The sequence below is a fragment of the Bemisia tabaci genome, chromosome 3 (genome assembly GCF_918797505.1).
Source record: "Bemisia tabaci chromosome 3, PGI_BMITA_v3".
NCBI classification, from domain to species: Eukaryota; Metazoa; Arthropoda; class Insecta; order Hemiptera; family Aleyrodidae; genus Bemisia; species Bemisia tabaci.
This window is the reverse complement of record NC_092795.1, coordinates 29,164,170-29,187,336: the sequence shown is the minus strand read 5'-3', so window position 1 is coordinate 29,187,336 and position 23,167 is coordinate 29,164,170. Positions and strand designations below refer to the sequence as shown.

Genomic DNA, 23,167 nt, shown 5'->3' with positions numbered 1-23,167 from the left:
GAGTCACTTCTTATAGATCATATTCGATTGGGGTTCGATGTATCGTTTGGTTAAAGACAATAGAGCATAACCTCAAACGAAAATTTTATGATTTAAATAGGAAAACCTAAAAATAAGACAATTCCTCACAATCACTTGTTATCCGATTTTAGATGATAGCTATTTCGATGTTAATCATCATCATCAGGTCACATCGACTTCGATTTGGTAAACACTAAAAGTCACATCGTATATTATTAAAATTTACTAAAATTTACTAAAAAACACTATTAAAACACTCGTGGGTGCACCCGTCACCGCGAACGCGTCCTTATCACCGGTTTTCCCGGGAAAACGGCGGGACAAGCGGCGACGGGTGCACCCACGAGTGTTTTAATAGTGTTTTTTAGTAAATAGTAAATTTTAATAATATACGATGTGACTTTTAGTGTTTACCAAATCGAAGTCGAAGTGACCTAATGATGATGATTAACATCGAAATAGCTATCGTCTAAAATCGGATAACAAGTGATCGGGAGAAAGGTAATATCTTCAAACAAAATGCAGCCCGATAAAAAGAAGTTCAACTTTAAATTCCTCACAAGTTTACTTTCCATTACTATTAAATACGCATAAGAATAAAGAAACTATCTCTAGAAACCCGTTCTCTCAGATCACTCGATTGACTTTTGAAGCTATGTTTACATTTTGCACCAATCGATATCAATACAATTTCACCTGTTTGATGTATCGAATACGATCCATTCATAAAGCCATATCGGCGTGTTCCGCCGTGCTAAGGAAGAAGGACGTTTAGGACGTATTAACATTAGATAGCTGCCAAATTTTCCTTGATAAACACACATAACGACGAAATTCATGCATATTTTTCCATGAAATTTTCAGATATTTTAGATTAAATTGTGTGTAAGATGGTCTGGAAATTTTGGAAAAAAATATTCACAATCTTCCTAATGAAGTCGGTGTTTATCGAAGGAAACTTGGCAACGTCTGAAGGCTCATCAGTGCTTTTAAATAAAACGCCGCCTTTTTCTGCCAATTTCTAATCTGTGAGCGTAGTTGTTGTGTGAGTAAAACGCAGCCACGAAAGCAAGCAAGAGATAGTACTTAAGAAGTGTATTATAGGAGGACTGGCAGTTTAACCCGTGCTACGCACAGACAGTGTCATCTAGAGTTCCTATCCGTGTCTATATGGTAAAATGTATATTCTTCTTACAAGAAGGAGCAATATCCATATAGCCATAGCCATATAGATATGTATCGATATAGATACATCGATATACATCTATATCCATCTAAATCGATATGTATTGATATAGGTATACTTAGATAAGTAAAAGTGAATCTAACGTAGCTCAAAATAAATACACTGAAAACACATCTGGGGAAAGAAAGGCTTACACATTCAAAATTAAAACCGAGACGTTTCGTCCAAATTCTTGGACATTTTCAATCGATAAAATAAAGGTTAAAGTACAGCCGTCTCTCAGACCGGAGTAGCAAGGCACTGAGTGCCTTGCTTTTGTTGCTTTATGGAATGACCATGGTATGAGGACCGAACATGGTCTATCTCCTGAACAATATTATGGTCAAAAAATTTAGTTGAACAGAAATATTCTGACAATGTGCGTCAGCTGCCTACAGACCCAACTTATCTCAATGAGTATCTTGCAGAACTGGAGCAAATTGAGATTGAGAACGATGGATGTGGTTTTCATTTTAAGCACTTGATTGACTTTTTGTCTATCGTATCATTAGAAGACATAATATATTTCGAATTAAGAGCTATGGCTATCGTGCCAGACCCACTGATAGACGACGGAAATGATGGGAAAGAGATATATTCACGGCTGAGACGTAACATTTTAAATACCCACAAATATTGACTACTGCATGTAGTGAAGCCTCGTTTTAGTTGAGTTTCCACGTTACTATTTTTCATGTACTCAGGCCGTTTTGTAATTCTTTGTTTTTTTTTTTTTTTTTTTTTTTTTTTTTTTTTTTTTTTTTTTCAGTCTAGTTCTAATTGTAAATCCTTTAGGTGGTGTCATCTATGTCGTTGATGGCTCTAAGTTAATTCCTTTTCAATATCTAAACTGAGAACCCTAAGTGTCTGTCTACCATTTGGTGAGGAAAGGTTAAGAATATAAAAACAGAAAATCGCGTTTCTGAAATGAACATGTTTAGACAGAAATCAATTTCTCGCGACGGCGTAGGAAAAATATAAGTTGCTGCATTAATATGCATCATTCTGTTTTTTTTTCTTTTTACCTATTTAGAAGGTTACCTAAAATAACTGATTTTTTCAATAATTAATTTTTGTTCTCATTAAAGGCAAGTCGTTTCAGTTCTCTATAAGTATTCCGTTGAGCAACTATTGTCTAACCCTTTCCCTTATCCTGAGTATAAGTTGTAGGATGAAGTACATAAGCATGGGCATTGCTGAGGGGATGCCGGCAGGCCTTGCCCCGTAAAGGAGGCTTGTTATTGAGAAACTTTTTGGAATTTACTCCTTACAGATATTTCACCCAAAAGCTTCAGGGAGCTAGCAGGGAGCAGGGGGTATTTCAGGGAGACAATTTTTCTTGATTTATCGGAGACTTTTCCTTTGAGAAACTGTCATCAATGAGAGCAGCTTTGACCGCAACAAAGGACCGCTCACACTGAGACAGGTGCTCAAAGTTTCTACGCTAAGCTTTTGGGTACAGTAATACACACCATTTGTCAGTTCAACGATAAATTTAGAGCACAAGTTGTATGAATAAAACCATAAAACAAGCATAATTTCCATCTGTATGCTGCAGTCATGAGATGCTGCTCTCGGAGAACGATTCCTGACGCAGACTAAGATTAAGCAGACGCAAGACTAAGCAGTTAAGATTTCTGAAGTGGTGATCTGTGAAATTATCATGATGAGGTTATGTTGGTGTTTTAAAGTTTTGAGTGGGCTTACCTGTTCTCGTTCTCATCTCTTGCCAACGTCGGATGATCGGAGCACAGCTGCCAAGAGCGATGATTTTGGTAAGTGTTAAGATTATTAATCATTTTTTCGATTTTCTGATCCCAACCTAATTTCAACAACATTTTCGAAATGTGAGGCAAAGTTTGTTTCATAATGGAATCCAGACGGCACAGAGTAGAACTCTATTGTGAGAAAGGGAACTTTCTTTAAATTTTTCTCATGACGTAATAAGTTACTGCGATTGGGCGATTAGGCCTCTTGCTGTACATGGTCCAAGTTTGAAACCGCATACGTTACAACAGTTGCCGTTGAGATGCCGAGTCGATGACGCAGGTGTACTGTTCATTCCTCCGCACGCTGCCCCTCTCTACTCTCGACCACCTCATGCCCATGCCTTGAGAGGAGACGCCATCACGCCATTTTGACGACCGGCATTGCGCGTCAGTTTGCAGTTACTGTAATTCTAATTCGTAATGGGCCTGTTGCATGCAAGAGATACAGCCGCGCGAATAGACTTTTTGGAGGTTAAATGACACGAAAATTACGATGATCACATTAAAAAAGTCTGAAATACACTCCTTACTGCGCAATTTGCGTTGTTAGGAACGCGCTTTTTCAAATTTCCCGCGTCTGGGGGCAGTTTTCTAATCACCGGAAACGAGCAAACGGCGGGCTCGGTGATTTCCGGAAGATGTCGAGTCGTTGTTGTTGTTGTTATTTTTTCCTTCAGTTTTTTTACAAACCCAACGTGATCTCTTATAGTGGTCCATATACGCTTTATGCAGTAACCAAATCGATCAACTGTTAAATATCCAACGCAATCCTTCTACATTTCATTTCACGAAATCACGAGCTCCGATTTTTAGGTTATGTTGCCAGTTTTAGTTGACCGGAAATAGCCGCGAGTTGCCGTTAATGTTTCCGTTAGAAAACTGCCCCCAGACGCGGGAAATTTGAAAAAGCGCGTTCCTGACAACGAAAATTGCGCAGTAAGGAGTGTATTTCAGACTTTTTTAATGTGAGCATCGTAATTTTCGTGTCATTTAACCACTAAAAAGTCTATTCGCACGGCTGTATCTCTTGCATGCAACAGGCCCATTGTGTTCCCGTGTGCATACTCAAGATATTCCAGATCCAGATACTAAGATTCCATATTTAATGGAAAATGTCGGTGAGTTTTCTTGTACTTCTGTTCTAGTAATCTAGACAGAGCTTTTAGCCATTTCTCCTGTTCCGGCACGCCTTTGTTCATGCCGATCTCAAACTTAGTCGCCGAACAACTTTGATTTCAGATTTGTCAATTGCTGTGCATGTCATGATTATGAGACATAATGGGAAACACTTTTCATTCTTCACCTCATGGTAGTCACTGTTACCATCCATGCGGTGAGACGATGCGCAAGCTGGTTTGCACACCATCTCCTATTTCCTTTGAAAAACTGTTCCTGGCTCAATAATGAAAATGGAGGGAAACCTGCGAAACATTTTCTACTATCTTCTACATAGATGATTGCATGTTGGGTCCAGTTGAGCCGACACAACTCCATTAGTGTGCCTACGTTTAGTAGGCATCGCAAGTGATAAGTAGGAACTTGATGCCATCATCCATTGCAGAGGCCTATCCTACCATTATTCAGCTTTGGTAGCTTCTATCTTGCTTAATTTTTCTCACCAAAATCATTCATACTCCATCCGCCTAATCTCGTACTGTTGCTGCTTCGAAGTGGAGTATTGCAAGGCGACTTGGACGATAATTCCAATTTTTCCCATTTTCCGCTTCTCTGTGCTGCTGGCGGCAATGCTCTCTTAAGTAACTAACTTTGGATAAGCATTGTTGAAAAATACTGAGCTTCCTCGTTTAACATTACAATTTCACTTCAAGGTGCAGATTATTTTACCTGCTAGTGCTTGTAGATTCTTCCAGTTGGGCTCTGCTTCATTTTTCTTTGGTAGATTTTTCTCATGAAAACTCTGAATTTAGATTGTCAAAACTAATGTTCCTTTTCTTGGTTTTCACTTCCTTATCATCTTCTCGCTTGTTCTCTCTAATGCACTGTGTGATTGATCAATGGTTGGAATTTTTTACCTCGGGCACCTGCTGGCATTGCAATACTCTTCCTGTTGTATCAACTGCAATGTCAAGAAGGCAACTGAAGAACACTTCAGCAATTTTTCTTGTCTAATCCAATCCTCTAGCAGTTGCACTGTAGAAAATATCTTATTTCAGGTAGTTCAATGCTTTGTATCTTTGTAAATATGACTGCAAGAGCATGATGGAATTTTCGTTTCGATTTCATGGGCGCTTTCCTTTTCTAGGATTTGGAATCAGATTCCTCAATAGAGGACGACTCGGACTTACGTAAAAGGAAACCTTTCCACACTTTAAGCAAAGGAGCTCAATCCAAGAGGCTTCGTCGGAAGCATGAACTGTGGATAAATGTTGCTCACGAATTAAATCGGCAAACGGATGATCCCTCTGTACCATCATCATCTACCACTAATCCTGTACAAGAGTTACCCTCTTCCCCTCCTCATTATGATCTCTCTTCATCTCAATTATCCACCAATGATACTGACTTAGATTTTCTCTCTTCTTCTCATGATTATTTCACTTCACCTCCACCATTCACTAGTACTCCTGATCAAGAATTTCACCCTTCCTCTCATTCTCATAATGAATCAAGTATAACTTTTCCCCAAGATATCAGCGCAGTAGTTGTAACCAATGATATGTCTAAAGATGAGACTGTGTATGCAGCTAGTCTTGTAGATACGTCTGTCGATTCAAACAATTCTTTGTTTGTTCGCTCGAATGTCAGTGATGGAACCTCCTTGGTCGGGCAAAGTATTCTCAATTTTTCAGTAGGTTGTGACCCTGATTTTGACCCTGTAACTTTTGATGAACCGGTCCAGCAGGTACTTTATTCTGCTGAGGAGGAGGAGGAAGAAGGGCGTCATCTTGATGAGTCACCTGATAATTTGCTGGCTGCTGAGGCTGCTTATTTAGCCGATGATGTAGCGATGCCTGGGTTAGACGGAGCCATGACTCCGCCACCAGTATCACCTGAGGCAGAAAAGACTGAAACCCAAAAAGTTGAGGCGATGCTCGCTTACTGGGCAGTGAAAAAGAAAATTACTTTGGTTGCATTAAATGAACTGCTCAAGGGTTTGAAAGATTCGCATCCCTGTTTCTCTGACATGCATGTCGATGCACGAACCATTCTTAAAACCCCAAGAGAGAAAATGCCTATCACAGACGTTCCACCAGGACACTTAATCTATCTTGGTGTGAAATATCATGTAGACATCATGCTTTCCCTTTTAGAAGACATTGTGAATCTTCTTCGATTGCTATTTTATGCTGATGGTTTGCAGGTCTTCAATTCGACCTCCTATCAAATGTGGGTTCTTTCAATGTCGGCTCCAAATATCCCTCGTTTGAAGCATAAAGTGTTCCCTGTCTCAATTTATTATGGTAAGGGCAAGCCGAAAGATGTGTCGGAATTCTTACAACCTTTTATTGATGAAGTTATACAATTGTTCAGTACAGATGATCAGAAAGAGGAGTGCAAGATATACATGAAAGGTCAGCGTGTTCATATCGAGACATTCGGATTCGGTTGTGACACACCTGCTAGGTCTTACCTGCTGCAGACAGTTGGTCATACCGGATTCTATTCTTGTTTCAGATGCACAACAAGAGGTCTAACTTCTAACAAGAGGCGTTGTTTTCCCAAAGTAGATGCACCCCTTCGCACCGATGAAAAATTCAGGCGTAGAAAATATTCCAAGTTTCAGCCGAAACATCTTCAGTTGTCGCCCCTCCTTCAACTACCAGGACTTAACTTCACGCGCTCCTTTATCAACGACCCTATGCACCTTTTATTTCAAGGGTGTACCAAAAGTATGCTCAAGTTATGGTTTAAAAGTGGTATCCCAAATATAATAGATATATTTTACAGAAAACAAATTAATGAAAAACTCAAGTATGCCGTAACATTCCTCCCCAGAGAGTTCCAGAGAAGACCCCGAGGATTGGAATCCCTAGCTGATTGGAAAGCAACTGAATTTCGAGCTTTTGCACTTTATTTAGGACCAGTAATTTTGAAAGGCTCGTTAGACGAGGCAGATTATTATTTACATTTTTTGTCTTTCTCCATTGCTCTCATAATTTTGTTCAATCCCCTATTGATCAAAATTGATGAATTGATTAATTATGCTGATGAGTTGCTAAGGTCATTTGTTGTAAATATGAGCGTTTTGTATGGAGAGTGGACTGTCTCCCACAACATACACCACCTCATACACCTTGTGGAAGATGTTTGGTTTTTTAAAGATTCTGTGCCGGACTTTACTTTGATTGATATAGCTAATTTTTTTATGGAATCCTAGTGCCGAAAGGACTTACGAGGAGCCCTCACCTTGCTCTGCCACAGTTAGGCCGTCGCTTTGCAGAAATATATATGTCAGGTTATGTGACAGAATTTTATTCTTCTCGGCCCGTTCAAGAAGGTGTTGTATTTTCTGTAAAACATAAAGAAGGGCCTATGCCCCCTCTTTGCGAAGGGACGCAATTCAAGAAAGCTTTTTTTCCGACTTTCCAGCTTTCTTTGGATCTTGCTGATAGTTGTTTCGGAACAAAAACTGGTGGCATCTACTTGGCCCTTAATTTTGTAATGAGCCCCAACCCTGAACAACGACTTGTTGTTTGCAAAAGATTTATGAGCAAAACTGACTTTTTTTCCACTCCATTCAAAAATAGTTCTCAGTTTGGAATTTTTACGGTCTCGAAATTAAGTAGCACCATTGAAACAAAACCTGTCTCTGCTGTAACTCACAAGTATGTTCGACTCCCTTTCAGAGATGATTTTGTCGTTCTCCCCTTGCTTCACACTACCTCCAAATCTTAAGCCTCAGTTTTCTCTCCTGTCCTCTACTCCCAAAAGTCTGTTGTTCTTCCTTTGCTACACGTTACCTCCAAATCTTAAGCCACCATTTCCGCTCCTGTCCTTTCCTTCCGAAAGTCAGCATCCTTCATCCTGGCAGCAACTTTAAAACGCGAGTCAACGCTCTTCAAAGAGGTTTGAGTTCATTTTGTTTCCATCCTAATTCACGTGCTGGAAACCAGCTCACTGCAAAGATAAACTTCACAATATGCCATTTTAATAGATGTTCATTTGTAGATGATTCATGTGTTTGTCAAGTAGGGTCTTAAGATTTCTAAGACAAGCTTTTCAGTTTTTAAGCTGCTGTGTTTTTCAGCTCAAAACTTAAAATCCTGTTCAAGTTTGCAGATACATTAATTCTGAAACTCTGATATTTGGTTCAAATTTACATCTAGGAAACTATAAAACTTAGTTGCTTTATTTATTACTCCTTAAGGAGCCTAAGTGGATGAAAAGGAAAATCAAATCAAATTAATTGTAAACCCGCGCAAGCAATGTTTAATATTTTCGAATACCCTCTCTGAATTTATGGAAAAAGGACTAGATAATTTTCACCCTTTTTTTCCCCTTTCATAATTTGCAAGTTTATGATGTGGGTGAATATTAAGTAAGTAAAGAGAAAGTAATTTGTGAGTGATCGATGAAAACACTTCGAACTATTTACCTTCATCGAATATTTGATCATGTGCTTTATTTTAATACTTGCATTTGTCATTTTCCAGCCGAAAAGAAAAGACGAGAAGCCAACCTGGACCCTTATATATAACCAGAAATATAAAGAATATGATGCAATTCCTTCGACATGGATAATCTCAGAAAGAGAGTGTCTCTTCCCGAGAAATGTCTCTCTTAAAAACTTAAAAGTCTCGCTGCAAGCGGAAAACCGCCCCCCTAGGCCCCCCAGGATAAGCTTTGGAAGCCACCCATTCCAATTCAGAGAATCGGTGATTATGGTGAGTTCTCTTGACCACTCAAAAAATGTGGTTCGAATTTCCTCTTAGTTCGCAAAATTCCTAGTTTTGTGTCTTCTCTTAAGTTGAGTAAATCTTACGTCAGTTTTTGAGTCTTTATGCTAATCTGTTTTCTCTGAGACAGGGTTGACATTCAGAAAAACTGGGAAAATGTAGGGGATCTGATGTTCAAATGTTAGATGTCGTTCATTCGAGTTAAGGAACTCGAGATTCTTCTGTCAGTTTCTAATTCAATAATCTAAGTCTCATTCAATGGCAAAAGAAAACTAATGTGAAACCCCATTTCAGCACTTGAAACTCATTAATTAAAGTTCTTTTTTTTTCCTCCTTCCTTCTTGATGAGAACTAACTGAAACATCCTATTGCAATTTTCTGTGATTATCATTCAAGGGAATAAGAAAATTCATTAAAGACTTCAGTGAAACTGCTTGATTAATTTCTTCAAAAAACTATATACTCTACACAGATTTACAACATCGTAATCCTAGTTAAGCATTTTCATATTTAGCAACCAAAATTATGCCTGGTCCTCATTTGTTAGCCAGTAACGTCAACAGATATAGATGCGGCTCCTCGTAGCTCCTCACCTGTATCTCATGAGCCCTCCCCGGCTCAAATATCCTGCATTCAGTTGGCACACAGATGTTTGCTGAATTTAAAATACCGCTTTTCCAATTCTTCAAAAGGAATCACACCCACTTTCACATTGATTCTTATGCTGCTTCCTAGAGCACACCCCATATTTCTCACCTGCACATAGTCTTGTTTGATAGAAATACGACCAATTATGCCACCACTTTTTTTCCTTAAGACAGCTTGCTGATGTCCAGCTCCACTTCTATTTGGTTTTGTGGTTTAAGTGACTTTTCTTAAGCATCCTCAGGTCACATTACTAAAATTCTTATTGCTTCCTTCTTTACAGATCTGCAAGAAGTACGTACTCGGACCAAGCCATTGGATGGGGTTAGAGTGAAGAAGACAGGTTCGGAAGTTCATGTGAAGGCTGATATAACGCCAGAACATAAAATCATAGATAAACCCTACGAGGTCAATTGTATTGTTGACGAGACAAAGGAGTAGATTGTGGGTGCTTATTGCTCAGACTGTTCTGCTAGTACTGCTAAGAGCCCCTTATCATTCATTTCTTTACAAATGTTTAAATTATATCAAAGTAGGTTCCATTTGTCAACGAGAATAAAAAATAGTAATTTTTGATATTTTATACCTTGTATACAAGGCAGTTTCCAAAGGTTTCGATATGTGTATGTGTGACTGACTTTTGGGCCCATGAAGTGTTACAATTTTAATCATAGAGCCTTCAATATTTTACTCCTGGCTTTAAAAAGAGCGAGTTTCGAGCAATGAAACAGGGGTGTATTTTTTCGTGGGTCATACATCTACTACATGCTGGCTGTCCTATCCTTTTTTTCTCGCTTTTCACATATCCTCTCCAGGTTGAGAAAGTGACATTACACCAAGTTTCACGGTACCTTTGTCTTAAAAAATGATGGCAATTATTCTCAAAAATCTGATCAATTTCTCCTGAAAAATCGATCTGATTCTTCATGCACCCCAAAATATCAATTTTTAAGATTATCAATATTGACAGTCTTGTTTTGGTGATTTTTCAGGGAAAAAATTGATATCAACCTAAATTTTTTTTGGAATCGATAAGTTAAACCGATTTCATTACGTCCGAAATCTTCGGAGATAAGTAAAAAATTGAAAATTCTGCCAAGTAATGGAACGCTACTTTTATTCATTTTCAGAGAAAAAAGAAATAAAAATTGAAGATATAATAATCGCCATCACCATTCACCAGTCCTCATAATTAAGTGTGTCTCTTTCACAAATTCAAGCAATGTACTTACGTTGCCATTGAAAACTTGGACATTTGTTGGAAAAAGTTCATTTTCAAGATATTCATCTAGCTTACACTTACGCAGGTTCCCGGTTTTAAATTGATTAAAAAAAAGGATTTGAAAGTTTCCGTTAAATTGATCATATTTCTAGCTTTTAATCGTTTCTTTTTTCCACTCTAGGTTAGTAGGAGGAGGTTGCAAGCATGCGGTCGCATTTGTGTCATGGCTCCATCGAGTGTCGGCCACTCCATCAGTTACATCCACGGAGTGTTATTGGAAGAAATCAGCTCTTGCTTCCTCTGTCACATCCAAGGAATTGCTGACGGCTGAGGATATAAAAACGCACAAGTTTGTAGATGCTCCGAAGGATGAAGTTGAAGCTTTTGTCTCAGGATGCATGAACGATTTAAAGCTTAGCAAAAGCTTGCTCGCTAATGACGGAAGAATTTTATAGTATAGTTACGAATCGTAGTCGACTTTTGAAATTTTTAGAGAGACATGGTGTTATTTCCCGCTATTTAATTTCCCGCGTATATTAATTTATGTCTGATTGCAACTTTATGCATCACTTGCATGTTTACTTTTTTATAAATATTTTAAAAGAGCTACATACAGTTTTTCTGAAAAGCGTCAGCGAATTTACTTAAATGATCCCAAGTAGAAGTATCGACAATTTCGACGCGATGTTCTTTCTAATTTCTTCTAATGTAACAGAAAGAAAAAATTAAAAATTGTTTTATTTAAAATTGAGTTTCAGAATCGTTACGATGAGGATACATCCCTTTAATTTTGGCAAAAACTCCAGAAGAAAAAGAAAAATGATGACACACAGTCCTACGGCATTCATACAGTCTTGTGAGCGCTAATATGTTTTTTACACCAACTGACCGAATGCACTGCGTTTGGCGCAACGCGAGAAGTATTTATACGGTCTTGGAGGCGCTGGTATAAAGTCGCGTATTTTTGTAGCAGATGTTAAGGTTTCTATTCGCGCAATCCTCATATATTTGACCTTTCGCGCAATCCTGGAAAACGAGTGTCAAGGAAATTAAGTATAAACAGTATTTTTTTTTTCATTTTTTGGGTGAGATGGGTATTACAAACCTGTTATCTAAGTGGTTTTTTGAGGAGCTTTTAATAAATAAATACAATAAAAAAGTCTATTCATAGATACAGAACGTTTTATTCAATTCACTTTTCTTTAGGCACCCTTAGTTTGATGAACAAGTTTTTCAGTGACATAATTTTTCGTAAAAAAAACTACTTTCATCCGTCTATAACTTGAACCTCTTTAATTTGAAATTTTTTCATCTGAGCCCTATCCAATTTCAACTTTCACTGCTTCGAAAACTCGATAATTCGAACAATTGCTTCCTCTTTATAGGACCATTTTTTGATGCGTCTGCCTTCCTCTCCGAGGACACTTCGTGTTCATGATACCATGATGATAATATCCACTTAGTTTTCGTTTTACGAATGTCCACTTTGAAGCATCCGTCTTCAGCTAGCCCTCGAAACAGACACTCGTTTTAACATTTACTTCTTCCAGGTTGCTTCGGCTTACCCCCCGGTGGACATCACCGCCGTCCGGGGAGCGATTTGTAATCGAAAAAAGGAATCTCATTTAGTCCCCAGTTAGCTTATACAAACCACTCTCTGCGAACAACCCTAAAAGTTGCTTGTTTTCGCGGAAAAGGAGACAGTACGAGAGACAGAAGAGGGTGAACGGGAATGATGAGATGGTAGTGGGATACGAGGGTAATTGCGTCACGGGTTTGAGGACTTATTTTCACCTGTCACGGCTCACTGACAGGGCTTTTCTTTGGAAGGAGAGCCATGGAATCGTCTTGTGACATATAAATATGTATATCGGCTATTTGCATTTCCCTCCCTGTCTCTGTCTGGTGTCTGTGGTCCTATTGGGGGATCCAGTCACTTGACTTGATCCACTAATGGGCAGGGACCTGTGAGAGGAACGGTTATGCTGAGACGCCAAGCTAGCTTCACTTCGGTCTTTTTTCATCCTCGCAGGACGTGCGCTTCCTTCCTCCCCAAAAATGTGAGTTTCTCTTTAGGGGGAAATCACCCTTCTGGGTGATTTCTTGTTTATGAGCTTTTCTTATTTTTTGTGTTCGGGCCGGTCGGCGAGTAAACTTTTTCTATAGATATCAGTGTTTTCTTGTTTTTCGCTTGTTCTTCCCTGAGCTGCACAAGCAGCACCGTATCAGTTGGCGCCCAACGTGGGGCTGTCAAATTCTTGACAGATCGTCTTCCCCGTTTTGTGAATTAATCAATTAACTGTTAGTGTGATCATCTGCCTTAGTCTATAAGGGAATATTATCGCGTCAGAAAACCAAGATGCAGGAAACAAAGGAGGATTCGGTAACACCGTGAGAACCCTACTGGATAACAGCTCTCCAGATGCACATGTAAAGTGGATGCTCCATTTCTAAGAGGTTATCTCTTCCGATTCAAAAGTGAACCACAAAACCCTAAAAGTGGTTTCATACGTCGATAATAGGTTGAAGTCACTTTCACAAACACTCATATCTCGCCTGTTTCCAAAGACAACATAAAATTGGAAAAGAGGGGACGTAAACAAACACCCTGACGACGATTGTGGTACAGTAAAATTACATATTCAGGCGTCCATTAACATGAAAGGCAGACAAATCCTAGAAGTCTTTACGACAGATCGTGGAGAGCCTTATCTGAAGGCTCGCTGACTCTGAACTCGGAGAAGACCACGGTGAGTCCCTCTCTTTCCGGCGTGCAGCACATCGGGCCGACGGTGTAGCTTTCGGCGACCGGGAAAGGACAGAGTCGCATGAGCGGCCACCTCAGCCCGTCGTCGGACACTTGGAGCCTGAGGACGCCAGCCTTGACCGTGACGCGGATACGGAAGTCGGTCGCGTCGTGGGCGTACGGCGCCGTGGCCCAGTCCGACCGGCCGACGGTCAGCACGCTGCTGGCCATCGGGGCTCCGTCCGAGATCTCGAGGCCCGCCTTGAGCCACTCTTCGTCCGACAGACGCACCATGAGTCCGGCCTGGTCGTAGAGCTCTCGGAACCGCGCGCGGACCCGCAGCTCCGCCGTGAAGTCCCCCGAGGTCCGGCGCCCGAAGAAGTGACCCGTGTCGCGCGTGAAACCGTAGTGAGTCTCGCGCCAGAAGTCCGTGCCGCGATCTGTCGTCACGGTCAGCGTCCCGCCTTCCAGTTGCCAAGCAGCGGGCGCGTTGAGCCAGGAGCACTCGGAGAAACCCATCCTCGCTCGAAGCTGTGAAGATTCCTAAAGAACTCTCAGCAGGCGTGTAGATTCAACGGAAGAGGTGTAGGCAGGCGTTAATTCGCTGCTGTTGTCGGACTTCAGGGGTTGTTGAAGGAGAGAGGGCAATGATCAGGGCGACGATGATACCAGTAGGCCATCAAGTTTCTACGTTAAGAACTGCGATAAATAATAAGACTCAAATCTGAAACAGATAAACCAAATTCGCAATAAACGTTCGTCCCATACTCACCCTCACTGCAGTACCAGACAGCTTCTTACTACCGGCAACTATGATACACGCCAACGCGTTTACACACCCTCGCTGCCCACCATCTCTACTTGAAAGTAAGGAACGCGTCATCAGTAAGGAACGCGAGGTGGGGGGGGGGGGGTAGCTCCCCCCCCCCCCTCTGGCTTTTTCCAAACTGAGGTTAACTTGCAGGACGTTCCTTGGTCAAAAGGAGTTAACTCCGGCAATTACAAGTCAGTCGAATATTTTGAAAATTGCACCATTTGTTCGCCTGTAAATTGGACTGAAGTCATCAGATAGCGCCACATATTTATGTTAGTGATATAAATGAGCCTCCTTGACATGTATGCCAAGTTTGAGCCTATTATTTCTATTTATGCCCGCCAAAAAGAAAATCATGACATGTTTGTACATTGAGGTGTACAAAGGGTCTCAAAGGGTTAATAATTTTTCTAGATTTATTGAACAAAGGCATTGAGCTGGAAAAATCGTATTATATTCTAGAGGGTTTGATAGTGTTACAGTAAAAAAATCACGCTGAAAGACCTTATATTTCTTTCAAAATATTGATTTTAATCTGTGCACATTGTAATGTACATCAGCGTTATGCCGGGTATCTCAAATTCCGATTTCGGTTTTCCCGTCCGTGATTTTATGAAGTTTGGCGATACAGGAGAGCCGGTAATACGTCACGCAGGTCTCTCAACACCAACATCACATGCTGCCAACCTCCAATTTCAGTAAAAACAAAATTATTTACGAAATTAGTTCATGTCAGAGTCATTTTCGTCGATTGATTAAAATAGGAAAAATTGCGTCCGAAGCTCTAATTTTTGTTTAGAATGGTAGTACTCTCAGTCAACTTGATGAAACAAGTAAATGCGGAAGTTCATGCTTCATAAAAAGTCTGAATTCAACCACGGGAACCGATTGTTTACATCCTAACCTCCAAGCTGCTACGTGTGGGATCTACGATGTTTATCAGTAGCCGTCGTTTATTTCGTCTGCAGCGGACACTTTGCGGTCACTTTGCAGGCGTCTGCAATCGTCTTTTATTATTTTGCGGATGACTTGGAGTGGGCGGGGCTTAATTTCGAGGATGCAAAGCGGACACAAGAATTCGCCTGGATGCGGACACCTGTAGCATAGAATAACAAATAGCTTCAGCTAGTTATTATTCTATGCCTGTAGACGATGGCGGTCCGCGGCTGTCTACGAGGTCTGGAGTTCGCAGACCGTAGACCGCGGACGTAATCCTAACCTCTCCGAAACTTTGATCATTCTCTCTCCTCGTCACCGCGAAGTGCGAACCAACTCCGTACCAGCCACTGCCGATTAAATACCCACGTGCATCTCGCGGTCAATTTATCATTTGTTAATTATTTAATTATAGTGCACGATGACGGAATTACAAAGCAATCTTCTCGTCTATTTATCAGACGGAAATCACTTGGTGCTTCACCTGACGGTCGAGCAATGTGAGAATTTCGAAGGAAATGTTGGTGAGTTGTCTTTCATTCTTACAGTAGATATACGACTAATTTCCTAGCGGCTTGATTTAATCGGTGATTTGTCAAATTCAGGTGAATTCGAATGTTAGTTTTGTAGCTAAATCTTTGGCAGTCAAAATTTAACGCTTGAATAGAGTGATCAGTGTCTTTAAGAAATATCGTGATATCATGGCAGGTTAGTACCACATTATGGTTACCCACCGATAAGCTTCTCCGGAAGATCGGAATTGGAAAAGACAAAAAAGAGGTTCGCGGTCGGTTAGCGGTTCTTTCAAACCAAAGCGGGAAATTTCGAAAATTGAGAATTTCTTGGTATTGTTCGTGTTAAAGTGTCTTCGGCTTATTAAAGAATTGAACTAGGATTAAACCTTGGCCCATTTGAAATTTAAAGATTTTTGTAGACTTCTCTCTTTAAATTATGTGATTAATAACCTAAACTTTTCCCTTCGTAGCCATGAGTACCATGGTGCAGGGGGTGCAGGGGGCACAGAAATCAAAAACTCTGTACTATAATTCGAATACTGAAGGACCTTTTATTGTTCAATTGGCAAAAAAATTGTCAAATGATAGTGGTAATATCCCCCACATCCATCCAGCAAACATTAGCAGAATCCTTAAAAAGAACAGTGTACATGGTGTGGACTACATTGCAAGATTAGGTAGAAATATTGTTCAAGTGGTTTTTGTCACATTTCTAGACGCAAACAGTTTTATAGCTAATTTCCCTTCTGGTCTGGGGGAAAAGTACAGGTGTTTCATCCCGCAATATTAAGTTATAAAGAAAGGTAAACCAACAACAACAACAAGATCGGATCGCTCGGTGAGTTTTTGACTTGATACGGTATTTCATTATGAATAGGGGTCGGTTATTAACAGCTACAGATATTCTTGATGCCCTCGAAAGTGGGCAAGTTTCGGAGGTGGACTATGTTAGTGAGGGAAGCGATTGTGATGATCTGATGATTGATGACAATGAAAGTGCTCCAGTACAAAGAGTTGTGAACTGTGATAATGTTGCTGACAACTCTAATTCTGAGGATGATGACTTTGACTATGGTCTAAACTTCATTGAAAAAGATCCAGAAGTAAGAGCTACCTTTGTTGGACCTTCACTTTTTGAATGATTGGACGGGGAAGATGGTTTTCTCTGTGGTCCGGATATCGATGATAATACTGTGTCTAATGCAGACGTTATACCTGATAACAATAATATCATTCCTGGTGTACCATCAGTGCCTCCTCTTGTGCCTGCAGCGCAACTCAATGTGCAATCTCAAATTCCCCCGAACCAGGTTATTGAAAAGTTTCTTGTCGATGTCGCGCCAAAGCTAACAGCCAAAAGTGACATTGAATGGACATATCAGCCTTTCTGTACTTCTCACAAATTTCGTGAGCCCATACCTCCTCCTGTTGATGATGACTTAATGCTGTTAACTCTATTTGATTACTACACCTAGTATTTTGATGATGCGTTCTTTGCTGACATTGCTGATAAAACCAACCTCTACGCAGTTCAAAATAACAAAAGGTTTGTGCCTTGCACTAAACATGAAATAAAGATTTTCGTTGCTCTTCAACTTGCAATGGGTGTGCTGAGATTTCCTCAGCGGTCCATGTACTGGGCTAAAATTACAATATTACCCATTTTTGCAAAACATATGTCTCGCGATAGGTTCTTCGCGCTAAGAGTAAATATTCATTTTGTAGATAAATCTGAAATGCCTGCAACAAATTCGGACAAATTTTTTCTAGTGCGTCCATTGTACAACAAAATTCAAAGTGACCGGAAATTGGAACCTGGGTTTTTATTGATGGATTTGCCTGAAACTCGATGACGAGAAGTATTTTAACACGAGAAAAACGAATTTGACGCTAGATTTGTAAAAAAAAACCAATTTGAACTTTCACCGACCGCCATGTAGAGACGGTTGGATGTTGACTTCAGGTTTACACATAAAGTTTTCTTATTTTATGATTTTTCAAACGAGGTATCACAAGAGGGGTCTTCCCATTTGAAAATAAAAAGTTAGAGTTCACCCCTCCCCCCCAAGGGGGCCCCCTGAAAATTTTAGGGGAGTCAAAAAGTAACTCCCTCCGACCTAGAGTCCCTCTCCTCCGAGTTTCAAATCTCTACCTCAATCAGTAAAGAGTTAGATAAGGGGGAGAAGGGGGACTTTCCCAACACCCTGTATTTAATATGACAGGTCTTTATTAACTGGGATTCTAAAATGCCACTGAAGAAACTTACTTCGGCTGTTGAGAGAACTGCGTTCAGGAAGAATAAACTTACAACATTGATTCTACCGGGAGAGCAAAGGTTATTTTACAACCGAACCGATTATTCCATATTAACTGCTGATACATTGGAGGGTGTAATATCAGCAGTGTTAAGTGGATTAATACGGAGTCATAATAACAGCTTTTGCCTAATTCTAGAAATTTTAAAAGATCGTAAGTATGTTTATTTCAAAGTATTTATGTATACTTTAAAGTGGCATTAAGTAAAGTTCATTAGTTCCAGTGAGTATCAAGAGTTCAAAGAAAATTTCATCATCGGCGTCAGGAGCAGCGCGGTCTATGGATCTGTGTAATTTCATCTTTCTTCTTAATTGAGTCATTTAGGATGAAAAATCAAAATCTCCAGTAAATGTTGTGAAAAATGCTTCCCTGTCAATCAACAATAATGTACTTGCTTTTAGTATTAGGGTATTCGACGATGCTACCTGCATGTCTAACTGTGAAGTGCTCGTTGATTGACGGTGCGTGTAGTGTTGGTATTTAAGAACCTGGAAGCGAATATCTAGGGCACGTAGATCCCATCTCTGGTACATCGCTTGGAATCAGCAAGTCCATCATCGAATTTTGTTCCAAAAATGACATCGATCTTGAATTTGTTCAAGCAGTAGGTCGTGGTGGTACGAACGTAAATACTATTGATTGGTAAAGTATAATCAGATGTCTGGAGAAACACCTGGGTAAACCACTGCAATGGTAAATATGTCTGCGGCTGTATAGAAGCAGAACTTCAACTTGTATAACGTATACTTCGAGTATGTACGTTTAGGTTCTAAAATATTCCACAGATGTCACGAAACAGCGTGTAAAGCAAAAGTGGAGGCAGGGACGGCAGTCTTGACAAACCTCCGGAACGAGGACCCTCAGTTTGAAGTTGGGGCGTAATGGAGCCATGTATTATTTCCTGTTTCCTGCTGAATAGGAATTTATTTGTTTGGTGATCCCATAATTTTAGTTCTCCTCTTCCTAAGGAAGAGAATAATTTTCATCTATTTGAAATGGGACCTTTACTGAATTTAGGAACATGTTTTGACAGCCTTTCCTGTATAATATTTGTCTTATCAATTAACGTTTTGTCGTAGGTATAGAAATTGCGTCTAAACACTCTATGTAACTATTTTTTGGTTTGGTGATCCCATAATTTTAGTTCTCCTCTTCCTAAGAAAGAGAATAATTTTCATCTATTTGAAATGGGACCTTTACTGAATTGAGGGACATGTTTTGACACCCTTTTATGTATAGTATTCGTCTTATCAATTTACGTTTTATCGCAGATATACTGCTTCAGTTCTTATGAAGAACGAGCTGCCTTTCAAACATTCGTTAGAGCATCTTGATGGTAAATCAATGGGACCAGGAAGCTACACCGGACCGATTGGTAAAGCGTTACCAAATTGTGAAAAATTGCCTGTCGCAAATTTTGAACTTATTCTCGCGAATATTTCAGTTTTAAATAGTGTAACAGAAGAATTAAGCTTGGATCAACAATATCTTTCAATGATTGTTAAAGCAATTGTTTCCGGCCAGTTTTCCTGGGATCTAGCAAATAGAAACCCAGGCAAGATGTCAAGAGTCCGATGGCTCATAACAGCAAATCGTGTCGCGAGATTATACGTCGCGACAGAAGACCCATCATTTGAATTGAAAGTGCTGACGGAATTTAGTGTCTAAGTTTACGCGCCTATGTGGTTTGAAATTAAGTGCAACCTGATGATAAAAGACGTAGCTATGCATGCATTATCTTTTATACGGCGTTCTCGGTATTTAAGGGATGAACTTAAACAAGTTATTGATTCCGTGATCCAAAGAAATTGTTAATTCGCACACCCTGAAAATAAACTTGTTACAATGGTGAACGATGATGATGCCGCGGTCCGCAAATTGGCAGTTCAAAGAATCATGAAAGCTCGGAAATGCGTGTCGGAATCAAAAGTGCCTTGAACGGTCCGATTGAGTATAAACATGAAATGATTAAGTCGGCACTTACGGGAGCGAAATCGAAATGTCCGCATTCTTTAGACTACGTCATAAACCAGTCAATTTACATGGTAAATTAGGTGATGACAAAGATTTGATAGAGAGGTTCCGCGTCGGTTCTCCGATAAGTGAACACCACTTTTCACGACTACCAGAGTGGACCTGAGAAGACTTATTCTCTGTTTGCGGAAGGTACCAAATACGTCTCTCGTGTGGATATATAAGTAGGTGATCATATCCTAACAAACCAAGAAGATCCCAAAAGAAACCCAAAAGACACACATACACTCCGAATGTACATTCTGGCTTATGCGCATGCGCGGGCATCAGGAGTGTACACTCATCATTCTCTTGGAAAAGAATGTACAGTTTGCGGAGAAGAGGAAGAGAGCCGCGACGATGTGAACAAATTAAGAAGCGTGTGTACAAAGCTTTTGAATACAAGTGTGAATTTTCTGTAAATTTGTTGTAAATTTTGCTGTATATTACCTCCGTAGTACAATTAACAATGGAAAGTAAACCTTGCAAAATAATAATTAACGGAAAGGAAGTATTGGTTCGGTATATGTCTCCATTATTGCCCTCTGCTTGATATATTTAATACAACACTTGAAGATAATCCTGAACTCGTTGATCAAGTATTGGATCTAGAATTCGAACCAGATCTTGGACTGCAATTCCTTGAAACTGATCCAGAAAACAACGCTCCGGTGGCTCAGGTTAGCGATAACATTCTATCTGTTGATGATCATGGTGTTGGGTTAGCTTATGATGAACCCATAGGACCCGCGGATATTTGTGATTTGATACAGCCCAAAATCACAAGGAAACCCAACATTACTTGGGAAGAATCACCATTGCGTGTGTACAAAGCTTTTGTATACGTGTAAATTTTCTGTAAATTTGTTGTAAATTTTGCTGTATATTACCTCCGTAGTGCAATTAACAATGGAAAATGAACCTTACAAAATAACGGAATTACAATTAACGGAAAGGAAGTATTGGTTCGGTATATGTCTCCATTATTGCCCTCTGCTTCTGGTAATACAATACTCTCTGGTAAGAATGCTGTATCATCTTCCGGATCATGTCGACAAGATAATTATAGCTGCGGTTACTAATCCGAAAGTATGAATTCCGAGTCTGTCCTGAACCATACTTGCCAGATTTTCAGAAGTACGACTTATTTGTTGATAAGTAACCCTGTGCGCGCTCGATGCGCCTACTAAAAGGAGAGCACGTGGATCTCGGCGAGATCACGACGAGTGGCGGTTGGTTTTTGCGCCGGCGGCGCGTAGAAACCCCAAAGGGATAATAGATAGGGCCTCAAATTGGGATAAATTGTTGCGCATAGTCGCCTATGTACCACGATTCGTGTACAATTGCTGCGTCCCCCAAATGCCTTATGCGGGCCCCTTGGAACCTAAAGATTTGAAAGTCGCAGAGCGCACGGCGATCCACCGGATCCAAGCCGACGCCCTCACGGATGAAGTTAAGCGCTTAACCGCGGGCTTCATCGCCACTCCAAGAATTCAGAGCCTAAATCCATTCATCGATGCTCACGGGCTCATTCGTGTCGGCGGAAGATCGGGTAACTCCCAACTTGACAAGCAATCAAGGCACCCCTGGGTACTCCCAAGCAAGCACCCCCTAATTCGCGCCCTAGTCTAAACCCGGCATCGTGCATCCCTTCACGCTGGTCCCCAACTTTTACACTCAATCCTCAGTGAAAGATATTGGATATTGTCGGGTAGAGTGCTGATCCGGAATGTAGTTCGCGCCTGCATGCCCTGCTTCAGGGCAAGGCCAACCAACGCGATGCCGCAAATGGCCAACCATGCCCCCCTCCCGGGTCCAACCAGCGCGACGTTTTGCGTCGTGCGGGTCTGACTACGCAGGCCCCTTTCTTGTGCGCACGTCTCGGCTTCGAAACGCCAAGCAGATCAGAGCGTACCTCTGCATATTCGTGTGTCACGCCGCAAGGACCAATTAGAAGCCATGCGCCTGATTTCCTCGGGGAAAAATGTGTGTCTCCGCCTACCAACCGGCTACGGCAATACTTCCATTTTTATCGTTCCCTTCATGCTACGGCAACATATCGTAATTGTTATTTTCCCCTTAGTGGCTCTCCTCATTGATATGTTTACTAAATTAAGAGAGAGAGTGAGATGCGTGAATCTACGAGAAACAGAATTTACTCGCCTCGTAGCCGAAAACCTTAGTCTGGAAATATAACACGGCTACTCGATCTTTTTTTTCGTTACTCCTGAGAAGTTAATACATCTTGACGAATTTCAGAACTTTTATAAAAATGTGAATTTAAGAAAAGCAATCATATACGACGCGAGGCCCATTCGATTCCCACGTGGGGAATAGATTTTCGCCCCATCTTAGTTGCCTCACACGAATGGCTACAAGGCATACCAACATGCATATTAAGATCGCAGAGGATTTAACAGCCGAAGCATTTTGTGACGCTTTAACTTGCTTCGCGAGTCGGAGAGGCGCCCCGGCAAACCTATATTCAGATTGCGGCACAAATTACCGCGGCTTCAAATTCCTTGAAGCGCACGGTTAAACAATTGAATGATAATCTCCAAGCGCAGCCACAACCATCGTGCGTAACCCAGTTTAAAGGAACAAAGTTCCATTTCAGCTCTCCAGCCATCCCCCACATCAACGGACTGTCTGAGACAGCCGTGAAATCCGCAAAAATGCATCTCACGAGAGTAATGCAAGGTCAATCGCTGACGCTCAGCGGATTCCGCTCTTTGACGGTCAGAGTTGAGGCCATGGTAAACTCGCGTCCCTTGACTCCGCTCTCCAGCGACCCCAATGACCTGGCTCCCCTCACGCCTACCCACTTTCTAATAGGAGTCATTGGCTGGAATTCCAGAGCCAGAGCACCCTTCAAACAAACTACCCTTAAAGCGCTGGCATCGCGCCCAACCAATGGCGCAAGCTATCTGGCGCCGTTGGACAGATAAATAAGTGAAAAGTGTTTCAACTCCTTTTTCTTCTCATCTAAAAGTAAAAAGTTTCTTCAAAATCCTTCAAAGACAACTCTCTCTCGTGTCAAAAATTGCCTGTTTGGATCGTCTAATTTCTTCAAAAACGTAAGTACCT

At 40.7% G+C, this 23,167-nt stretch overlaps 2 protein-coding genes across 7 annotated transcripts in view; one reads left to right on the top strand and one right to left on the bottom strand.

Annotated features, from left to right (window-relative positions):
• Positions 1-23,167, bottom strand: part of LOC109031125 (armadillo segment polarity protein-like) — a 198,626-nt gene that overhangs the window by 107,340 nt on the left and 68,119 nt on the right. The gene's annotated exons all lie outside the window — the stretch shown is intronic.
• LOC109039425 (uncharacterized) lies at positions 367-13,023 on the top strand. 4 transcript variants are annotated; one of them, XM_072298119.1, is made up of 3 exons: positions 367-4,133; positions 8,631-8,861; positions 9,802-10,258. In XM_072298119.1, the coding sequence occupies exons 1-3, from the start codon at positions 4,128-4,130 to the stop codon at positions 9,850-9,852; spliced, it is 288 nt and encodes a 95-aa protein (XP_072154220.1). In that variant the 5' UTR covers positions 367-4,127; the 3' UTR covers positions 9,853-10,258. The 4 variants fall into 4 exon arrangements, 1 of the variants encoding a protein (XP_072154220.1); XR_011899517.1 differs by adding an exon at positions 10,922-13,023 and having other exon boundaries at positions 373-8,861; positions 9,802-9,861; XR_011899515.1 differs by adding an exon at positions 10,922-13,023 and having other exon boundaries at positions 373-9,861.

Excerpts from the sequence above, each read along its gene's own strand:
- LOC109039425 (XM_072298119.1), top strand. Across the intron at positions 8,862-9,801 it reads TCAGAGAATCGGTGATTATG|ATCTGCAAGAAGTACGTACT; the intron begins GTGAGTTCTCTT and ends CCTTCTTTACAG.